Source organism: Hemicordylus capensis, chromosome 4 (genome assembly GCF_027244095.1).
Source record: "Hemicordylus capensis ecotype Gifberg chromosome 4, rHemCap1.1.pri, whole genome shotgun sequence".
Lineage (NCBI taxonomy): Eukaryota > Metazoa > Chordata > Lepidosauria > Squamata > Cordylidae > Hemicordylus > Hemicordylus capensis.
The window spans coordinates 216,706,087-216,729,847 of record NC_069660.1 but is presented as its reverse complement, the minus strand read 5'-3'; the positions used below and the strand labels follow the sequence as shown (position 1 = coordinate 216,729,847).

Below are 23,761 nucleotides of genomic sequence, written 5' to 3'. Positions count from 1 at the left end.
AGATCCTGAACGTTAAAAAATTGTTTCTGTTGGCTGTCTCCATGCCTTCATGTTCACTTTTATATGAATACACAAAGAATAACATTTTGCAGATAAATAGAATCCTGTTTCATGGCCATGGTGTGGCAGAGAGAATAAGGAAATGGGAAACTATCTTTATTGCAACTGTTCAGGGCAATGCAGAGTTTTGATGCCAGTAAGTCATATATAACTAAATGAAAAATGGCCATGTTTATTATTAATAGGGTAAATAAAAAATAATAATTATGTACATACATTTATTAGAGATGAAAAGAACGAGTATTTATGAGTATTGTTGCTTTTGGATTATTATGGATTATTTTTACTATATAACAATGTGTGAAAGACTTGAGGGCTAATAAAAGACTTGCTTATTGCTGTGCTCAGGCTTTTTTACACTTCCAGTTCTTATACTGTGGAAGTCCATAGTAGGCTATTGAATGTAAGTTTCTTTGTTTTATGTTAACATTTCTTGTGTGTTGTTTAGAACTCTGGAGAGAAAGTGAGCAAAGTCAGCTTGGTAGATTTGGCTGGTAGTGAACGGGTATCTAAAACAGGAGCAGCTGGAGAACGCTTGAAGGAAGGCAGCAATATAAACAAGTAAGTGCATTTGTGAAGTTAATTTTCCCAAATACACATGCTCTCTATCTGCAGTTGTCAGAAGGCTCTTTAAATTAGTGAGTGGACTACATTCAAACTACATCTTTAAATCCTAAATGCAAGTGTAGCCTATCTTCTGTTCACTTTTTTCAGTGGTGAGCCAGCCATATGACTCAAGGGAGCCCTTTAACTTGAAATGACAGCAGCACCCATTTAATTCAAAGGTGCTCATGCATTAAGGGTTTTTAACACACCCATTTCCCCAGGGCAGTTGTGGGTATTGCATCAAACAACCCAACCCATCAACAACTTCCAGAATAATTGGACTTTTCCAGTACTCTGAAATCTTGCTGGGTTTTGTTATAAAAAAATGAAGAGCAATTAACAGAGAGCAGGCCGAAGTTTAAGGGTGTGTAGCCTTTAAAGATATCTTGGCTTCCCTGAAGCAGTGAGTTACAGGACAATTTAATACAATGACTATTGTATTCTCACAGAAACAAGTAAAATGACATCACTGCTTCAGTTATAATAATTTCTCTGGAAAGACAAACCACACACTGCTGACTCCAAAATATGAGTTTTTAAAGCTGCTGGGTTTGCTTGCAGTAGAGCTGTTCCTGCTACTCAGCTTTTTTTGTTAAGAAAATACAGCATAACTAAACTCACATTTACATAGACTGATAACAGGGCTATGCTGTCATGTAATTGTATACATTTCTCTCCCTGTTTATTTACAAGGTGTGGGTGTTTGTAGTGGGGTGGGGTGTATGAGGAAAAACAAATCAAATCAAATTTATTATTACAGTCCATGACCAAGAAAACAAGGAATAAAAACAATACAATACAGTAAAAATATACAATATCAAAAGAATAAATTAGATAAAACTGAGTTACAAAGATGGCAAGGTCATACACAGCTAAGTTTATCTCATCTCATTTTACATGCCGCAGCACAAAATCTTGCAATCCTCTCTGTAACCTCCGCATGGCGATCCATTGAAAAATAAGAAACATAATAATCATCAGAATAATCCGGTTTATCTTTTAAAAGAGCTTCTATCCATATAGGGCAGATAGTCCTATAAAAGGCACAGTGTAAAAGGACATGTGCTACCGAATCAACAACTCCAGCGCCACAAGGGCATAACCGATTCCTTAAGGGAATTCCTTTAAACCTCCCTTCTAACACCGCAGAAGGTAACGCGTTAAAGCATGCCTGTGAGAAAGCTCTTCTATGACTTAAAGTGGTCAGGCGTATCAAGTATCCTGCTGGCTTGGGATAGTTAAAAAAACTACCTAAGGTGTTCTTTGCAGTAATCAAACTCAGTTCTCTTTGTTTCTCCATATATAGCACTCTTTGCTTAACTAACTTTTTAGCAACATCAGGTGTTAAAGATGATAGATATTGCTATGAGAACCCTCACTTGCCAAGGATGACCTGTGAGTTCTTTCGCCAGGATTCATCTTCCAACACTAATGGCACAAGGCCCAAGGGGTGGGCTTGGAGTTTAAACCAAAAAATAATCAGATATAACCAGGCCTGGGCTTCAACTCTAATCACTCCAGATTCAAGGTGTAAGGTGGCATTGGAAACTCATTTAGGAAGATGAAAAATAGCCCGAAGGAAGCCCGCCTGAACAGCTTCCAATATAGAAAAGTTAGAATAGAATAGGGAAGATCTCAATCCCGTATAAATTTAGGCTAATATTTTGGCCTGGAGCACCTTGAGGGCTGCCGGAATATAATATCCACCTTTAGTATAGAATAATTTTTTAACCACAGTTGCACTGCTTTGGGCACTTGCTGCCACATACTCATAATACGGTTTCCACAACCCTCCATAGTGAAAAACAATGCCTAAATATTTATAAATTTTAACCTGTTGAACCCTGATGCCATTTATTACTCATTTATGGTTTTTTGGTCTCTTACTAAATACCATGACTTTAGACTTTTTGGTATTAATGATAAGAGATTGATTCTCACAAAATTGCATAAGTATTCTCAAAGCTCTTCACATGCCAACGAGTGTTGTGGATAATATAACCACATCGTCGGCATAGAGCAGTATAGTATGAGGAAAAACATAGTAGGTGATTTGGGTGATCACAGGTATGGCTGGCAGTAACTTCTTTAATCACAGGGGCATGTCTTCAGCAACAAAAGAGAATGTTGCCCATCATATTCATTGTCATCCACACCACACATTAAGTTTGTCTACACAAGCATGTACCCAAAAAGGCTGTGAAAGCTTGTAAGAAGATATCATGAGAACTTTGAGGCCTTCCATATGGTACTGTTTGCATCTTGATTTGAACTTTAATCTAATGTGCAACTTAATGAGATGCAGTGAGTTTTAGAAGGCTTTGGAAACTTCATCCCAACCTAGAATAGACTCAGGTTAGCCAATAGCCCGTTACTATTAGAATTCATGCATGGAGCTCTGCAGTGACTTTGTATAAACAGCTCTCTGGTAGACTGCTGCTTTACTCAAACTGGTTAATAAGCTTTTAAATTAAAGTTAGTTGATGGGGACTACTGGCTTGAAAATGAATTGAAGCCTAAATTAACCATTGTTTAGTGTGAAAAAACCACACATTGTTTAGAATTTCTATTCAGGAAAAAATATGGAAAAGAAGAAAATAATCTTATTTGTGTGAGAGAATGCAGAAATGCATGCTTATTCTAGTGCTTAGAATGAAGTCATATATGTACTGAACCATATATATTGAAACATTATGTATTTGGGCATACCTTGTCTTACTTTCCATTCTGTTAATCACTTCCTCTTTTCTGTTTTGATTAAAAGATTTGTTTGCAATATGTTTCAGTAGCAAAGTGTACTTGGGCATTAAAAAGATATTATTGTTGGTATATTTTCATATTTGGTGGCAATGTAGTAAGGCAAGAGCATTTTGGTCTGAAGTGAGGGAGGCAATAGTGGAAAAAGGAATTTGACTAGAATTGGATCAACTTCTAAAAACATTAATATACTGTATCTAAAAAAATACTGGTACAATATAGGGGGCTGATATTTTATTTGATAATTTTAGCAAGAACATGTTAAGCAAAACATTGGGGGAAAGCTCGGATTCTTATAAGATCAGAATGGAAATCAAAATTATATGATTGTGCAGTTATGGCAAAACTTACAAGTTGTATAAGGTTGAAATAAAGTTGACAGAAATTTAATAAGTTTGTGGAAAACTGGATTATGTTTACCAAATATTGGCAGAATACGGCATGTTTCTCACAGGATATTAGATATTTGTTTCATATGCTGTGATTAGTATTAACCAATTTGGTTTTTTGAGGGGGGTTAAGAAATGTTGAGACTATATAAGCTGAATGTGGATATGATTTTTTTAAAAACTTAATAAATTATAAAGTAGAAAAAGATAGAGAGAAGCCTTACAGATTTATTTATTTCCTATGCCCCCATCTTAGGCTTCTAAGGAAACTTAGTGTTCCTAATACATGATGAATAATTTATTTTTAGAGTTAACAATATTATACATAATATGGAATATATCAAAATTAATCATATACTTCCAGATATATTAGAGCTGATATTTTTCTTAATGTATTGCAACAGTTTCTAATATTGTTGATTTTAAAATCTTTAAACAGTTGCATTCTAGTAATTGATTTAATTTTGGTTTGTTATAAAGTATGTACTGGTTATTTCTTTGAAATGCAAATACTACAGAGTTAAAGGTTTACTAATTTTATTAGAATGTTGTTGCTTATTAAATCATGACCCATTGTAAGTTTTGGGTGTAGTCTTCTATAGATTGGTAGTAGATTAGATTGGTTTAAAACGTTACTTTACTGTATCTTCAAGACTGCATTCCTTGTGTAATCCTACTCTTTTGCTGCATCTTTTTTTTTTTTAATCGATCCAGTTCTTGGGAGGTATTTTTCTTGGACTGCTATTTAACTGACTGTGTGTGGTACTGCATTGTATTCCACTTACTGCCTACTATTAGCACTCTTTGTGACCTTGAAGTATGTGTGTGCTGTATGTAACACCTTCAGGATGCATTGGTTTCAAAGCTATTTCCTCAGTCATTCGTCTTGGAGAGATACCTATTACTCTTGACATCCATTTCAATTCTTCACAAGTTCTTGAGTTTGTTATATATTGCAAAGTCTGCTTTTCTTATATTATGTTATATATTTTGTCAAATTGTTCTGTATTTTTAAGTTACATGTTCAAGCTGATAACAATTTGCTGCTCTCCTAGGTCACTTTCAACACTAGGGTTGGTTATCTCATCACTTGCAGACCAAGCAGCAGGAAAGGGGAAGAACAAGTTTGTGCCTTACAGAGATTCTGTACTCACTTGGCTTCTCAAGGTAAATGATGACTCTGTTTCATACTTAAAGGAGAAATAGATTTCATATTTACACACGCATACAAACTATTGGTCTTGAATGAGCTGAGAAATATTGCAGATTAGTGGGTGAGGCCTATTGTTGACTGGGCAAAGCCATTTAGCATAGATTACGCTGATTGTAATAGTAATATATAATAGGGTTTTTTTAAATTAATGCGCTTTCAAAAGGGAAATAAAAGAACAGTTAGGCATTTGTAGGAATTCAGCTTCAAACATTACTCATTTAATTGAATTATTACCATATATGGTAAATTTGAATCTTAGAAAAATCTTCTGCTTCTCTTGGGCATGATGCTGTGTTTGAATTACTGTTCTGATTTTTGAGTGTTAAAAATATGAATTATTACCCTTAAAATCTGCTGATTATATTCAGAATTTTTTATTTACAATACCAAAAAAATTATTTAAATCATTTTCCTAGCATATTCTGGTGTAAAAAGGAGTGCATTCAGCTAATTTCAGTGGCAGGATTGTGTATGCAAAATTTGTTATCTGTAGGTCATGCGGGAAGTATGACTTTATTTTGTACAACATATAATATATACAACCTGTTCCTGGTGTAACAGTACATAATCCTGATTTTTCTTGTGACCATAATATTTCAAGACACAAGTGTTTACTTGCCAACCTTTTCTTTTTTGTCAAAATTCTTACTAATTCTGAGAACTAAAAATAGCAAATGCATTGTAATCTGGTGTAGGTGGAAAGGTGCCCTTTGATTTTGCAATAGTGTGTCTTAAATGAAATATGGTACATTTCTATCAGTCTGTCCCATATCTTGTATACATTCCATAAATATACTCTCTAGGACAACTTGGGAGGAAATAGCCAAACGGCCATGATAGCTACAATCAGTCCGGCAGCTGATAATTACGAAGAAACTCTCTCTACACTGAGATACGCTGACAGGGCTAAAAGGATAGTTAACCATGCTATAGTAAATGAAGATCCAAATGCTAGGGTCATCCGAGAACTACGTGAAGAAGTAGAGAAACTGAAAGAGCAACTTTCTCAGGCAGAGGTAAATGCTGGAATTTTCCTTGGCTGTTGAAGTTCAGTAAAATGTGCTTTTTATTCTGTTTAGGTTTTACAGCAAAGAATAGAAAAGAAGTGATAGTTTGTCTTTGGAAATTGATCAAGAATAAGACTGTTTTGAATTGTCTATAAAAGTTGCATCATAACTTGGTGTGACAAAATGCTGTGTAGAAATTCCTTGTGAGAAGCGGGAGAGGGATATAAATGAAACAGAAATACAAATAAATAAAATAAAGAAAAATATGGGTGTTAAGTAATTCTGTTCCAAGTAGGTGACTCTGCTCACAGTTCATACATTTTTTTAAAAAAATATTTGACTGATATTTTGGAGAAACAAGGACTTGCAGAACAGGATTAAAATGTATTATGACTAAATTGAGGATTTTAAGATGATTGTAATTCTCCTGTACTGGATATTAAGGCTATGAAGGCACCAGAATTAAAAGAAAAATTGGAGGAATCTGAAAAACTAATAAAAGAACTGACGGTCACCTGGGAGGAGAAATTAAGGAAAACAGAAGAAATTGCACAGGTATTTATTTTCTATACACTTTGTGTTAAATACCTACTTGATATAACTTAGTTCACATGATGAATTTTTTTTATATTTCCAGAGGCAGTCGGACTGTGTGAACATTATTGTTTCTGGCTAAATTTGTTCTGTACAACTTCCCATTCACCCTGCATATAGTTTTAGTATTCTTTTATTTATGCTGAATGGACTGCCAGCTAGTACATGTGTTCAGCTTGCGTAGACTTGTTCAAGGCTTAAATGAAGTTGCACACTGTATAAATGTTCACAAAAATAACAGTTTGTTTAAAGTGTACCACCAAAGTCTACAGAAGTCTAAATGTTACCCATTATATTAAATAATTGTGATAGGTCTGACTTCACTGTATTGAAATGAGCATGTGTGAGCACCAAGCAGACCCATTTAAAGCAAGCTGAAGAGTTCAGATTTGGGGAAGACCCAGACAGGGTATGAATGTGTGGCTTAGTTTGGTGCAACTGAGTCAGACAACTAACTTGTGCATGAATTTGAAAATGTGTTAGCACCCATTAACCAACTATCTGTTCATTACAACTTCTAGTACTAAGTGGCTACTAGTTACTGTGAAAGAATAGTAAAGATTTCTTTTAAAAGTTTATATTCAGATTCATTTTTTTCTTTCTATATGCTTAAAGTTAAGATATGAAAACTGCATTTTACCATTACAAGTCCCGGGCATTCTTTTGATCATACTGTCAAATGAATATAAATTGGACACAGAGCAACTAGATGGCAAGTGCCTTCACCTTGGAGACTACAGGGTCACATTTTTGGGAGGCACAGACTGCAACAGAGAGAAGTGGGGGGATTGCAAAAAAAATCTCCACCCTTGTCTTTGTGCAAGCAGAATCATTTCTCTTGCTGAACTTAGTCCGGATTTCTAGTCTGGATTTCAGCCAGTATTTCTCTAGTTATGAGCCTTTGTGAAATCCTTATTAAAACAGGGTTATTAACTTATGACATTTCATAGAATGTGAGTGTTGGAATGGAGCTTAGACACCTTCTGGTCCAATACCCTGCTAGTACAGGAATCTACTATAGAATCCCTGACAGACTGCCAAGCCTTTATTTGAAAACCTCTCATGAAGTGGGGAGCCCAGCACTTCATAAGACAGACTTTTCCACTGTTGAACAGCTATTACAGTTTAGGAATTGCTCTTATCATCTAGCCTCAATCTGCTTCCTTATAATTTCAACCCATTGGTTCTAGTCTTGCCCTCAGGAACAACAGAGAGCAAGACCATTCCCTCTGTGTGACAGCCCTTCAGATGTTTGAAGATGCTGGCATCATCTCCTCTTAGTCTTCTCCAGACTGAACATATCCAGATCCTTTAACTGTTCCTCATAGGATTTCATTTCCAGATTCCTCACCACCTCCTTTTCTGAATTGGATCCAGTTTACCAACATTTTTCTTTAAATGTAGTGCCCAGAACTGGATATCTTAGCAAAAGTCAAGTGACTTGCTCTTTCCAGCAGCAGCCTTTTCCCTCAATAAAGATGGTTGCTGCCTGCTTTGAGCTAGTAGCTGTTGATAAGTTGTACATCATCCTTTATTAATCTCTTCCCCTGGAGAAGAGTTCCACTCAAAATGCATTGGGACCTTCCTCCTCCTCCTCCTCCTCCTCCTCCTCCTCCTTCACAGTTTAAGACCAGCAGAATACAGAGTATAATACAAAGTCAAGCCCAGCTGGAAATATAATATCAAATACAATACAAAGTCAAATCCAGCCAACAGAATATTAGACATAAAAAACAAAACAAGAAATAAAAATATATACCAAACCTCAATTTTAAAAAGTCCAATAAAATAATTCCCATGGCAATCCCCCCCCTCCGTTTTATGTCCATGTACTCCCCCTCGCAAACACCATTGTGTGAGCTGAAGAAAGTGGATTTTTCAGATATTTGGAGCATGCCCAAGTGCTGGTTGTGACACCAGTGTAATTATCTTGACTTCAACAGAAAGGCTGTTTTATACATTGGACTACAGCAAACAAGATGTTGTATTTTAACCATTCTTAACACAACATTTCCGGATTTTACCTGCTGCTACATAAAATCTAGCCACTTATGACACTTCAGCACATTTACCAGAGAAGAAATGTTATATAAAAATCATCAGAATTGAGTATCTATTTAGAAGGGGTGTAATAAGCCTAAGATGCAGATCATGATTTAAAAAAGACAGTAAAAAGGTATTTGATTATTGGATTCAACCTCTCTATTCCCACAGGGGAATAATTGTTCTGAGTAGAGATGCTCTGGTACCTGCCTACCTTCCAGCATGGCTGATGGCAATACATCCAAACAAGCAGATGTCAATGCTCTTTTCTGTGTTGGAGATGTCAAATTATACAAATAGCTGTTTTTTGAACTGTCCTAACACTTCCCATTCTGACATAAATAGGTGCTGGATTTGATTCTTGTTGATGTTCCATTTCCAGCACTCATTGCTTTATTATAGATTTTGCATTTTCATACCCTAATGGGAATAGATATTCCATCGAGAGACTATACATACTGAGCTTTTCAATAATTGACCTTGTCAAATCAGAGCGGTATTCATCTTCTAATATCGTACTTATCCACAAAATGGCCCAATCTCGGGAGACCTGCCTCCAATTGTAAAATAACATTAGACATACAACATGGAGTTGCAAAAATAGACCTAAGGAATTTAGACTGTACCTTCTCCAAAAGCTGATAGTAATGGAGCATACAGATTTGGAAACCATACAATAGCTGAGATAACACTTGGGCCTGAAATACCTTAATAGCTGCTGGAATATATTTACTCCCCATAGAGCCAAATAAATCTTAAAATAGCTGTAGCAGACCTCTGGGCATTTGTCACAGCATAATTAATTTGAGCTTTCCAATTACCCGAGGCCTGAGAAATGATCCCCAAATACTGCATTGTTTGCTCTGTACATATTGCATTAATTTGCCATTTATGTAGGCAAATTTTAATAAACTGCCAGTGCACCATTCCTGTTTTCTTCATTTGTTCCAAAGCTGTGTTATTCAACTCAGCTACCATAGGAAACTGAACTGTGTGTTGAATTTGACCCTTGCTCAGAGCAGAGTGCTGTCTTGCTAAGCTTCTTTGCATCCACAGCAGCTGCCCAACAGTATAGTCTTTTGTGTGTTACTCCAGAGTAAGTCCTACTGTTAATGAAGGGAGGGGGAGGTAATAGAAAGGTTTCCACATAATTGAGGACAATAATGGAAAAACCTTTTTAAAGTGTGGGAGGGGAGTAAGTAAAAGAACAATACCTTTTTAAAAGGATTTTTAAAAATAGGGTGGGAATAATGGAAATTCTTCTCTTCTGCCCTCCCTGGTTGCCATCTGCCTCCCCCCTGGACTGCTTGCGGAGAGGCTTTGCAGGACTGGGGCTGTAAGGGTGCCTGGGCAGTTTTTCCTGGTTCCACCTGCTGAGCTTATTGCTCAGCCTATATAGGAAGACTGCCGGTGGCCACAGCCCTCAGAAGCCTGCTGGAGAAGAGAAGAGGATACCATCTCCCCCAGGGTGTGAGACTGGGATGCCTGCCTCTTCTCTTCTGCCCTCCCTGGTTGCCATCTGCCTCCCCCCAGGACTGCTTGCGGAGAGGCTTTGCAGGACTGGGGCTGTACGGGTGCCTGGGCAGTTTTTCCTGGTTCCACCTGCTGAGCTTATTGCTCAGCCTATATAGGAAGACTGCCGGTGGCGGCGGGCCTGCCACAGGCGGGGTCACCACCAAAGGGGCAACACAAAAGGGGGTTGCCCCTTTGGGGGAGCCACTTCGGGGGAGAAACGAAGGCGAGGGCTGGACACTTTGTCCAACCATTTGTATAGAGGGAGGCATTCAATAGTGGGGCTTCTGTTCAATCAGTTTTAAGTTGTGCTGAGGTTGGGTTGAAGTTGTAATGTGTGTGGGTTTGTCTGGAGATGGGGATCCAGGGAGTGCCTTCGTTGAAGGTGGGGCAGCTATTCCGGTGGTGTTGGGGAATAGAAGAAGAAATGTTGGCAGGTCAGCAGGCTGTTCTAGGGGAAGGGTGGTCAGAAATCTAGTAGCTGTCCCCCTTTCCGGCTGTCCTGCCAGCTCTTTGACCTCGGGGAGCACTGCCAACATCCCAGATAACCTTACCTTGCTCCTATGCAATGCCAGGTCGGTCCAGAATAAATCAGAACTCATCCATGATTTGATCATGGATGAAGGGGCCGACCTGATGTGTATTACTGAGACTTGGTTGGGGGAGGCTAGTGGTCCAGTCTGGTCCCAGCTTCTTTCTCCAGGATATTCTGTAGAGGAGCAGGTGAGGGGACGTGGGCGGGGAGGTGGAGTGGCTGTGGTCTATAAGGATAACATCTCCCTTACCAGGGTCCCTGTTAGGGTATTGGACCATATCAAATGTGTGTACTTGAGTTTGGGGACCAGGGATAGATTGGGACTTCTGTTGGTGTACCGATCGCCCCGCTGCCCAACGGAATCCCTTACTGAGCTCACGGACTTGGTCGCGGAACTTGCGTTGGAGTCTCCCAGACTTTTGGTGCTGGGGGACTTCAATGTTCATTTTGGGACCAATTTGTCCAGGGCAGCTCAGGAGTTCATAGCATCCATGATGACTATGGGCCTATCCCAGGCAGTCTCTGGATCGACGCATATTGCAGGTCACATGCTTGATTTGGTCTTTTATTCTGATCAGGGTGGTGTTCCGTGGGTGGGGACTCCTACGATCTCCCCATTGTCATGGACGGACCACTATCTGGTTAAGGTTGGACTTACAACCGCTTTCCACTTTTGCAGGGGCGAGGGGCCTATTAGAATGGTCTGCCCGAAGAGGTTACTGGATCCGGTAGGATTCCAAGAAGCCTTGGAGGGATTTAATGTTGGCTCTGCTGGTGATCCCGTTGATGCCCTGGTTGAGAACTGGAACAACTTGCTCACCAAGGCAGTAGACACGATTGCTCCTAAGTGTCCTCTGACCTGCTTCAAAATTAGTCCATTGGTATACGGAAGATCTACAGGGGCTGAAGCGGCAAGGTAGGTGACTGGAGTGCAAGTGGAGAAAAACTCGACTCGAATCCGACAGATTATGACATGGAGCACATTTAAAGATCTATGCTCAGGCGATACATGCGGCAAAGAAGCGGTTCTTTTCTGCCCGTATTGCCTCTGCGAGTTCACGTCCGGCGGAGTTGTTCAGGGTTGTGAGGGGACTAGTATCTGCTCCCTATCCCTTGAACCAGAATTTGGAGGCATCAGTTACCCGCTGTGGTGTGTTTAATGAATTTTTCACAGACAAAATCTCTCTGATTCGGGCCGACCTAGATGGGGACTCCACAATTAATTTGATGTCTGAACTGGAGGTGTCCGACAACTCCTCTTATATGATTCGACTGGATCAATTTCAGTTTGTGACTCCTGATGATGTGGACAAGCTGCTTGGAGCGGTGAGGCCTACCACTTGTCCTCTTGATCCTTGTCCAACGTGGCTTGTTCTGTCTAGCAGGGAGGCTGTTGTAGGCGGCCTGGTATAAATCATAAATGCTTCTCTGAGGGAGGGCAGGATGCCTCCTTGTCTTAAGGAGGCAATTATTAGACCTCTTCTAAAGAAGCCTGCGTTAGATCCCTCAGAGTTGAGCAATTATAGGCCAGTTTCCAATCTCCCATGGCTGGGTAAGGTAATTGAGAGGGTGGTGGCCTCTCAGCTCCAGGCGGAAGAAACTGATTATCTAGAAAAACTGATTATCTAGACCCATTTCAAACTGGTTTTCGGGCGGGCTATGGGGTGGAGACTGCCTTGGTCGGCCTGATGGATGATCTGCAATTGACAGAGGAAGTGTGACTCTGTTGGTCCTCTTGGATCTCTCGGCGGCTTTCGATACTATCGACCATAGTATCCTTCTGGAACGTCTGAGGGGGTTGTGGGTGGGAGGCACTGTTTTACAGTGATTCCGCTCCTACCTCTCGGACAGATTCCAGATGGTGTTCATTGGAGATTGTTGCTCTTCAAAATCTGAGCTTAAGTATGGTGTTCCTCAAGGCTCCATACTCTCTCCAATGCTTTTTAACATCTACATGAAACCACTGGGAGAGATCATCAGGGGATTTGGAGCTGGGTGTTACCAGTATGCTGATGACACCCAGATCTATTTCTCCATGTCAACTTCTTCAGGAGTTGGCATATCCTCCCTAAATGCCTGCCTGGAAGCAGTAATGGGCTGGATGAGGAAGAATAAACTGAAGCTGAATCCAGATAAGACGGAGGTACTTATTGTGCGGGGTCGGAACTCTAGAGACGATTTTGATCTGCCTGTTCTAGGCGGGGTCACACTTCCCCAAAAGGAACAGGTTCGCAGTCTGGGAGTACTTCTGGATCAATGTCTCTCCTTGGTTTCTCAGGTTGAGGTGGTGGCCAGGGGTGCTTTTTATCAGCTCTGGCTGATACGCCAGCTGCGCCCGTTTCTCGAGATCAGTGACCTCAAAACAGTGGTACATTTGTTGGTAACCTCCAGACTGGACTTCTGTAATGCACTCTACGTGGGGCTGCCTTTGTACATAGTACGGAAACTTCAGTTGGTTCAGAATGCGGCAGCCAGGTTGGTCTCTGGGTCATCTCGGAGAGAACACATTACTCCCTTGATGATGGAGTTACACTGGGTGCCAATAGGTTTCCGGGCAAAATACAAAGTGCTAGTCATAACTTATAAAGCCCTAAACGGCTTAGGTCCTGGGTATTTAAGAGAGCATCTTCTTTGCTATGAGCCCCACCGGCCGCTGAGGTCACTTGAGGAGGTCCATCTCCAGTTGCCGCCAACTCGTTTGGTGGCTACACGGCTCCCTGCTGAGATACGATCCTCCCCATCTCAGGCAATTTTCAGAAAACACCTGAAAACACATCTCTTCAACCAGGCTTTCTCAGCTTTTTAAAACTTGTTTTTAAATTGTTTTGATTATTTAATTGTTGTTTTATGATGTTTTTAATTGTTAATCATTGTTTTATGTTTTATAATTTTTGTTTAATTATTAATTGATTTTAATGGTGTTTTAATGTAAACCGCCCTGAGCCTTTTGGAAGGGTGGTATAAAAGTTTTAATTAATAAATAAATAACAAATAATAAATAAATAAATAGCTTTTAATTAAACAAAAACTTGGGGGGTTCATAGAAAGATCCCTGTTCAAAAATTGGGAATGGGAAACAGAAATAACTTTTAAAAGGGGAGGAGGAATAAACTGCTCCTCCCCCAGCACACACACTGTGCTCATATAGCTCTGACATACTTAGTATCACATGGGATGGGATTTCTTCAGTGTATTTAAAGAGAAAATATTTCATAGACTATCTATCTTCTATCTACAGTGGTCCCTCGACTTACGTAAATAATCCATTCCGAACGCATGTTCGGAGGTCGAAATTTTCGTAAGTCGAGGAGCGCACCACGGAAGTCTGAAAACATTCGTAATTCGAGGAAGCCGCATCTAAAAATTCATAGGTCGAGTAAGCTGAATCTAAACCGGCAACTACTTCCAGTCTTTTTTGTCGCTCGTAACTCGAAAATAACGTAAGTCGAGTAGTTCGTAGGTCGAGGGATTACTGTATATATTTAATTATCTAAGGCATACCTGTGGCTAATCCCATGAGTGGCAGCTTTCGCGAGAGTTCAGAGAGCTGCTGGATAGTCACGGGACAGGTGGGAGGGAGGAAAATGGCAGCTGTGGCTGGTGAAGAAAACACCAGGTGGCCAGAAAGCAGGGTGGTGGTGGTGGAAAATGGGGGTGGGAAAAGAAGCCGGCCTGCCCACCAGCCAGCAAGGGGTGGGCGGGAGAAGAAGCCATCCAGAAAGTGGTGAGAAGCCAGCCTGGCCAGCCAGAAAGTGGTGAGCAGGCCAGCTGGCTAGAAAAGGAGGAGGAGGGAGAAGAAGCTGGTGGCTGGCAAGAAAACAGTGGGTGGGCCAGTCAGCCATAAACAGGAGGAAACAGCGGGAGAGAGAAGAAGCCCACACAAAAGCGGGGGAGGGGGGGAGAAGCCAGCACCCAAGCCAGCCAGTCAGAAATTGGGGGAGGGGTGGTGGGAGGGAGAAGAAGTCTGCCAGCCAGTCCACCATAAAGGGGGGGGGGAGAAGAAGCTGGCGCCCAACCAGCCATAAAGCGTTGGGGTGGGAAAACAAGAAAAAAGTGGTGTTTAGGCCGGCAGGGGAAGAAGGCGGCAGCAGGTAGTTGGGCCAGCCGGAGGCACTGACGCTCTGTGCCCAGTCCCGCTAGTAAAATATATTGTCCTATTTTATAGACAAGAAAGGGATAGTAACCATTAAGTGGGAGCCTCTGGCTTAAAGGAGACAACATTGTGTATTCTGTGCATGCTCAGAGATTAAACATATCACAACTTTATCAAAACATAAACTTAGTAGCCTCAGGACTCTTCCTGTTGTTTTAGAGTCGATTCTGTTGTCCAGAATCGGCTCTTGAGACGTGTACTGCTTCTCAGTGTGGAAGTTCCATTTCGCTATTTTAACAAATAGGTCTCAAATTGCTTTAAAAAGATTAGTTTCTATTTTTTAGCAGACAAGTTAATTGGGCCCACATTAGTCAGTTACTTCTGACAGACAACTTGCTGCTAAAATTGAATTAAACTGTTGAAGTGGTGAAACTTTAACACACTCAGTCATGCAGAGGATTGGTTAAGATACATAGAACCTTAGTTTCTTTCTTCATCTGAACCCACACCATGGCATTAACCACGGTGTATTTATGAGTGTCTAACCAAGATCTGAATGCTAGGTTTGAAGTTGGATTGGGTACCTGAATATAGTGTAGCTGTAGTTTTGCTTTATATCCAAATGCAAAACTTCAGTTTCTTTGACTCCTCCCTCTTCTCCACTCTATGTTGGATTGCCTTTGTACATAGTCTGGAAACTGCATTTGGTACAGAATACAGCAGCCTGGTTGGTCTCTGGGGTTACTTGAAGAGATCATATTACACCCATTTTAAAAGAACTACACTGGCTGCCAATAAGTTTCCGGACGAAATACAAAGTGCTGGTTATTGCCTATAAAACGCTGAATGGCTTGGGTCAAAGTTATTTAAGAGGACAACTTCTTCATGAACCCCACTACATATTAAGATCATCTGGGGAGGTCTGGTTGCAGTTGTCACCAGGTCAGTTGGTGACAACTCGAAATGACCTTTTCTAGGGTTGTCCCAGGAATTTGGAACGCTCTTCTTAATGAAATTAGAACCTACTCTTCTCTGGATCTGTTTAATCAGGCTTCTAGTTTATAGTTTTAAAGTTTTGAGTTTTAGAGTTTATATTTTAAAATGTTTTAATTGTGTTAATGTTTTAGTTGTTATGTTTTTAGATTGTGAACCACCCAGGGACTTGCATATAGGACGGTATTAAAATGTGTTAAATTAAATATATAAAAGTCACAGAGATGCTAACCTTTTTAGAAAATTAATTTTATTTTTACATTTATATCCCGCTCTTCCTCCAAGGAGCCCAGAGCAGACTGGATTTCCCCTGGACATTTACTATAGTAGGTGGCCTTTAGGGGAAGTGTTATGCTTTGTAGAGATTAGGGGTGTGCACAAAACATATTTTATTTATTTGAATTGGTAGACCACCCCAAACTTGGGCATCTGGGCAGTTTACAACAACATCAAACATTAAAAATTGAAAAGCTTACGTTTAAAACTACAGTCCAGTTAAAAAGCTCGGGTGAAAAAATAAGTCTTTAGACTTCTTAAAGGTTGTCAAAGATGGAGATGCTCTTATTTAATCAGTGAGCGCATTCCAGAGTCTTGGAGCAGCAACAGAGAAGACCTGTCCCTGCGTAGCCACCAGATGAGCTGGCTGCAATTACAGACGAACCTCTCTGATTTATCTCAATGGGTAGTGGGACTCATAGTGAAGAATACGTAACCAAAATGATCAGAAAGTTTTGTCGAAATGGTGGCAGTGTTGGCTGTTTCAGTGAAACAGACTTGAAATGTTTTGAGTGTTTTGGCGATAGAGAACAATGGGGAATTTGAAATACCCCATTGTTCCCCATGGGTAGCACCTAGAGACACCACAGTGGGTTGCTGGTAGAGCATGATGGGTGCTACCTACCACCTAACTCACGAAATAAATGTGCAAGCGGATGATTTTTAACAAATATTTAAGATTTTCCTGAAACCCTCATAGGATCCTATGGGTAAAATTTAAAAATTTGTTTAAAATTGCCCATTTCTTTTGTGGTGTGGGTGATAAGTTGCAGCCACCATGTACCACACAGCCCATTTTGGTGTCCCTAGGAGCTACCCACGGGGAACGATGGGGTGTTTTGATATACCCCATTGTTCTCTATGGCCAGAACAAGCAGAGTGCACAATTTTGCAACCCTGCCTTGAAAAACATGCAATAAAGACAGTACAAAAACAACCAAAAAAGAATCATTGACCCAGAATGCATTGCCAGCCACAGTGCCTGCACTGCAGTAACATCATTGGTACAAGTTGCTCTCTCACACACAGTTATGACTCATTACATTCCTAGTGTTGCAACAGCTGCCACAGCAGTACCCTTAGTAGCAAGCATAGCCCCACGCTCAACTAGAGCAGGGATTCTCAATGTTGGGTCCCCAGATGTTATTGGACTTTAACTCCCATAATCCCCAACTAAAGGCCACTGAGGCTGGGGATTATGGGAGTTGATTATGGGTCCTCAGATAACATCTGAGGACCCAATGTTGAGAATCCCTGAACTAGACAAACTGCAGCCACATCTGACGGATTACACATTGCAGCGCAGATCAGAGCAGTGAGTGAAGCCCAAGTTAGTCTCAAGGTCAGACATGGAGCTGATCACAGCGGTCACCAAGAAATGTTATAAACACACACACACTCTCTGTCAAGTTCTCACCACAACACTCACAGACAAATCAAATCAAATAACTCAAGAAAGGCAGGCAGGCACCAAAGTTCTGCCTTTGTCAATCTGAGATCCAGCAAAACCAGATACAGTCATCCTCGGAAGCCAATCAACCAGTATCAGAAAACCAATCAGAAAAGGGAGAACATTCCTCCAAAGTGGCATTTGAAACACTTGAAACATTTTTTTAAAATGCTTTTTATTATATAGAAAAGTAAGAAAAAGGTTACAACTCTGAGCCACCAACTTGCCAAATAACACATAATATGGCATATCACACATATTCATACCCATGTATGTGCTTCCTTCATTCATACTTATCATAGTTAATTGTTTACATACAGAACAAATGCAAAAATAAGCTAGATCTTGCCCATCAATAACTTTCTAACACACACCCAGTTGATATAAAGAAGACAATTATAAGAAAGAGAAAATAGTAATTAAGCAACTCCCACCGGACCTGTCAGTCAACTAATAACTAAATAATAATCTTGTCTTGGAGAAAATGGTAATTTGACTATAAGTAGGAGAGAGAGAGAAGAGATCAAATTATTTAAAAATAAAGACCACTATTACTAAAACAAAAATGTTACAGTTATTTTGATTATTTTAAATTACATCCACAATTTTCTATATTCTGGTTAGATTTCCTGTAAACAAAACATAATCAGAACTTTAAGGTATGTTACTGATTGGACGGTTACCTATTTCCCAAAGCAAACCATAAAGGAGCAACCATATGAAAACTAAAAATGCTACTTTGGTGATCGAACTGAGACTTCTGTAGTGCCTCTGTGGAGAAGGAACTGAAACTGACAGCAACACTTCTAAGAACATCAAACATCAAAACATCAAAAGGATCTATTTGTAACAAAAAGATACATATATTTATAGATCTGGATTGTGATCCATTGTATCCATAAGAACTGGGTTTCTGCGCCTGCGCAGGGACCTCCCGGGCTGACTAGCTAGCTCCTCTTCGCGCCCCGCCCGTCTGCACGTGCCTTGCAGCTTCCGTTAGAATCGACGGTTGGGGCGCCTCTCCTGCAGTTTTCTCTTGACCGCCAAAGCGCTTACACCTCTTGGCTGTTGCTCCTCAATTATTATCAAAAATTTGACTTCGGACTGTTTGACTATTCTCTACTGAGCGGATTAATTGGTTTGACTTCAGAACGAACAACGGACTTGATTTGGGACTCTGATTCTAACTTCGAAGTTTGTACAGGACGGTTTTGACTCGGAACGGCGAACGGACTTGATTACGGACTCTGCTTTGTTTGTTCCTAAGATTGTTTACTGAATTTGACTCGGAACGGCATTTGGACAATGGAAGCTAAGAAGACATTCAAACGGTATGAAAAGTGTCGAGCAAAGTTGCCTTCGACTGATTATCACGACGCCTGTTTGATGTGCCTAGGAGAGAATCATAACACGGCGGCGTGTAAGATATGCTGCTCGTTTTCAAAACAAACTAGACAAAATAGAGCTCTCAGGCTTCGAGCTGCGTTATACGAGGAGGCACTTCGACCGCCAACTCCTCGTCCGTCGGCGTCGATGAGTTCCGGATGACATCGGGAGCTTCGATGTCGAAGGAGTGCGGTGCGTCAAGCTCCCCGGGATTGGGTTCCAGTGGGTCTGCTGATAAGCATTCTAAAACCACTGTTGACACTCTGTTTAAGAAACCAAAGGAGGTTTCCAAAAAACGGAAGCATAAGGATAGAGATCGTCATGCTTCTGAGAGGGAAGGTCGCCATCGTGAGGAGTCTCGCCATCGAACTCCCTCACCGACGGCAGCACAGATTTACAACGTGGACTCGGCTGAGTCCCCTACAGCCTCGACGTCGACACCTCCGGTATCGACGGTCAGGATGGTTTCGGCTTCGACATCGACTTTAGTCTCGACATCGACACCAGCGTCGACATCGAGATTGGACCAAGGCAGTCTGGGACAGGCGTCGACATTGGAATCGACGTCGACGTCGATATCGGCGTCGAGGCATTTGCAAGTCTCGGCATCGGAGCCTCCCATAACTTCCCAGGCGGTGTATGCCATTCCTCCGTCGGCGTCCACGGTGCCGGAGCAGATATTGAATGTGAGCACTGCTCCTTCGTCGGTGTTGACGGCTTCGACATTGAGGAGGATTCCTCATCTTTTGTCACCGGCATTGACGCCGGCACAGTCCCCCTCGACGCCGAGGACTCCGAGTCTGGCTACACACGGGGACGGGCTTAGAGAACTGCTGGAGTCGAGTTCGAGTACCCCCTCGGGTGCGACGTTTCGCGGCTTCCTGTCGACAGGCTTAGACGAGGGTCCTGGAGGTGGAGAGCTGGCTGATCTGCCTCATGTTGCCTCACTGACACCAGCAGTGGTCCAGGATCCAAGAACCGATGTCGGGTGCTCTACGATGCTGCAGCCAACTCATTCCTGCGGTTTCCGCCATGGTGTGCCGGATGATTATGCAGAGTTCTTGCGTTGGAAAGCGGCACAGGTAGAAATGCAACCAGTGCAAGGGCTGCGGAATTTTGTGCAGGCTGGACAACTTGCTCAGCCACTGCTGCAGTCAGAGCATGCAGACCATCAGGGGCCGTCTGTGAACTTGCCTATACAAACACCATTGGTGCAAGTTCAAACCTACCTTCCAGAGAATTCACAGTTACCTGTGGTCCAGACGAGGATGCCAGAAAAACCTGCTGGGAAAAGAAAGAGGAAAGCAACACCTCCTCCTTCTGAACCATCATCTTCACCCTCTGATGACAGTGAGGACGATGAGTCGGGACCGGCCTCTGACAGAGATGATATCAGTCGTAGGTCGGACCCCCCTTCGGATGTGCCACCAAAACTATCCACCTCGCCAACTGAGGAATTGAAAGCTTACCATATCCTCATAAGGGACATCGCTGAAGCCCTGGGCATGGACGTAAGCTCTCCGGATGCGGACGTTGCTGACCCGGTCTATAATATGATGAGGCGGTCTAAGACATCGCATCCTGTTGCCCTCACCATGATTCCTGGGATAGACAAGGCTGCGAAGGTGGCATGGGACTCAGTGGGGGTCGGGGCTCCGACTTCCAAGCGCATTGAGAATTTGTATAGGGTGACTGAAGGAGAGAACTCTTACCTGTTACGTCATCCTATACCGAACTCCTTGGTTGTCAGTTGCGCTTCATCCACCAAGAGTGGACACCGTCATTCCACGCCTGCTGACAAAGAGGGGAGGAAAATGGACGTTATGGGTCGAAAGATCTATAGCACCTCCAGTTTAGCAATTTGTATTGCTAATTATGCGGCGTGTATGGCACGCTATAACCATTTACTTTGGGATGCGCTCTTACAGGATTCATCCTCTTTGTCTCCGGAGGACTTCCAATGGAGATTTAATGATGTGTACGAAAGAACAACGGCAATAACGCGCCAACAACTGAGCGCATTCAAACACTTGTCGGAGACGGAATCGAGAGCAATGGTGACGGCAGTGAGCTTGCGCAGGCATGCGCTCAGCAACCCTGCAGACAGACATGAAGGAGAAAGTCGAGTCCTTGCCATTTGACGGCAAAGGCTTATTCCATGAGGACACGGACACGTCAATGGAGACGTTGAAAAAATCTAAATTCACTGCCCGCACCTTTATGGTGCCTTCGAGCGGTTCCAGCTCAACTACAAGGAGCCGCAATTATTATCAGAGAAAGAGTGATCGGTATCGGGACCGCAAAGAATACCGAAAACAATTCAGACCTTACCAACGCGGTAAGGGCTTTAACCAAAAACAAAAAGGAAAAACAGCTCGTCAAGGCGACAAGGACGCTTCCAGCAAGAGCTTTTGACGGGACTGTTCGTCCACTGCATCAGTTTTGCAGCAGCCAATTAAGTCCAACGCTACAATCCAGGACCCACTACATCGGCCCTGTAGTTGCCAGGATCAACATCAAACTGGCAAGCCGTGCGCCAGCATGGCACAACATAACATCCGACTGGTGGGTACTGAGAATAGTGCAGACTGGATATGCGTTGGAGTTCGAGACAAGGCCTCCCTTCTCTGGACTGGTCTATACGCCGGCCACGGAGGTGTTGCGGGAGGAGGTCAAGGTGCTGCTGGAGAAACAGGCGATCACGCGGGTGCAATGGGCGAACAGACTGACTGGCTACTATTCCCGGTATTTTCAGATACCAAAGAGAGACGGTGGAATAAGAGCCATAATGGACCTGAGGGGGCTCAACCTCTTCATTCGGACCAGGAAATTCAGAATGGTGACGCTGCAGGGAATTCTGCCTCTGCTGGTGAACGAACAGTGGGCAGTTACTCTGGATCTCAAGGACGCTTATTTTCATATCGGGATACAGGAGAGTCACCGCAAGTTCCTCCGGTTTACAGTAGGGGCACAGATCTATCAATATGTGGTGCTTCCATTTGGACTTTCTACTGCGCCCAGAGTGTTCACAAAGGTGATGGCGGTGGTTGTAGCCCACCTACGAACTCAGGGCTTGAGGCTGTATCCGTATTTAGACGATTGGCTCGTGGTGAGCCACGACAGGAGTTTACTTACCCGCCAAGTGCAGATGCTGCTAGCCTTATTGGAGTGCCTCGGCATCAATGTGAATTGGAAGAAGTCGAGACTCGAACCCATGACTCGAGTGAACTTCATCGGAGCGGTGCTGGACTTGGAATTGGCCAGGGCGTTCTTACCTGCGGAAAGAATTACCCAAATGCACGAACTCATACGTCACTTTCAGAGGACTCCACGGCAGCCAGCGGTTCAAATCCAGCGGATGTTGGGTTTGATGGCATCATGCACCGCAACGGTGTCACACACGCGCCTCCGTATGCGCACATTGCAGCATTGGTTTCTCCACAACTTCCGACCCAATGTGGATGGCCAGAATATGCACTTGACATTACCACAACATGTCCTCGCCAGCCTGGGGTGGTGGCTAGACATGGGCAATTTGGGCAAAGGAGTCGAGTTTGTGTCCAAGGAGCCCACCTCCCGGATAACGACAGATGCCTCGATGGCGGGCTGGGGTGCGCATTGCGCCAGCGTATGCGTGCAGGGGACATGGACCCAGTTGCAGAGACTTCAGCATATAAATTACTTGGAGCTATTGGCTGTGTTCCAGGGCCTAAGGGCATTCGAACCTATGATAAGGGGACGAGCAGTACAGCTGGAGTTAGACAACACGACGGCGATTGCCTACCTCAACCATCAAGGGGGGACAGTGTCACTGTCTCTTTGCCTACTTGCGAGGAAAATATGGGACTGGTGCATTCAACATTCAATTCACCCGGTAGCAATACACATAAAGGGTGTAGACAACTGCTTGGCCGACAGGCTCAGCAGGGACATCAGTTTCAACCAAAGACACGAGTGGGAAATCAACCCGATGTATCTCGACAGGGTGTTCGAGATCTGGGGGGTCCCATCGATAGACTTATTTGCCACGGTTGCCAACAAAAAGTGTGTCAATTATTGTTCGCGTGCGGGCATAGGCCAAGGATCCCTGGGGGATGCTTTTCAACGGGCCTGGAAGACAGGGCTGTTATATCTTTTTCCCCCGCTGCCGTTAATGGGCCGTGTGGTTGCGCAGATATTGCGGGACCAAACGAAATGCATACTTCTGGCCCCATGGTGGCCGCGCCAGCCGTGGTTTGCCACACTTCTGGGAATGTCTCATTCAGTGTTCCACAAGTTCCCCAAGGCTCCAAACCTGTTGCAAAGAGAACACGGAAAGGTGTTACACCCCGATGTGCACTCTCTCAAGCTGACCGCTTGGAGAATCAACTATTAAACAACATCTTACTAAACAGTAGGCGTGCGTCGACAAGACGCAGTTATGCTTGCAAGTGGAACCGCTTCAAGAGTTATATGAGGGGGAAGAGTGTCACGCCATTGCGTGCGAGCCCTCGGGATGTGCTACGTTACCTGACATCGCTCAAACTGAGTGGATTGGCGAATGTCTCCATTAAGCTGCATTTGGCTGCAATCTCGTCAAAGCACAGGGGATGGGATGGGTCCACGGTTTTCTCCCACCCGGAATGTAAACGTTTCCTGAAAGGTGTTAATAACCTTTACCCGCCTGTGCGCAGCCCAATGGAGCAATGGAGTCTGTCTTTAGTACTCTCTGCCCTAACGGAGGCACCTTTTGAGCCACTGGCGACTGTTCCGCTGAAGTTTCTGACTTTGAAGGTGGCATTCTTGGTAGCCATTACATCGGCTAAGAGAGTGAGCGAGATGTCGGCCCTGCGGATGGATAGACCCTA

General features: G+C 42.8%; 1 protein-coding gene across 21 annotated transcripts in view; it reads left to right on the top strand.

Moving 5' to 3' along the window:
- The window catches only part of KIF13A (kinesin family member 13A), a 190,844-nt gene that overhangs the window by 73,923 nt on the left and 93,160 nt on the right, over positions 1–23,761 (top strand). For all 21 annotated transcript variants that reach the window (XR_008305754.1, XR_008305753.1, XR_008305752.1 and 18 more), the window contains 4 exons: positions 509–621; positions 4,868–4,979; positions 5,829–6,041; positions 6,477–6,587. Coding sequence is in view for 15 of the 21 variants with exons in the window: in XM_053243917.1 (XP_053099892.1) it covers positions 509–621; positions 4,868–4,979; positions 5,829–6,041; positions 6,477–6,587 (549 nt within the window). In the remaining 6 variants the exon portion in view is untranslated. The remainder of the gene's footprint in view (positions 1–508; positions 622–4,867; positions 4,980–5,828; positions 6,042–6,476; positions 6,588–23,761) is intronic.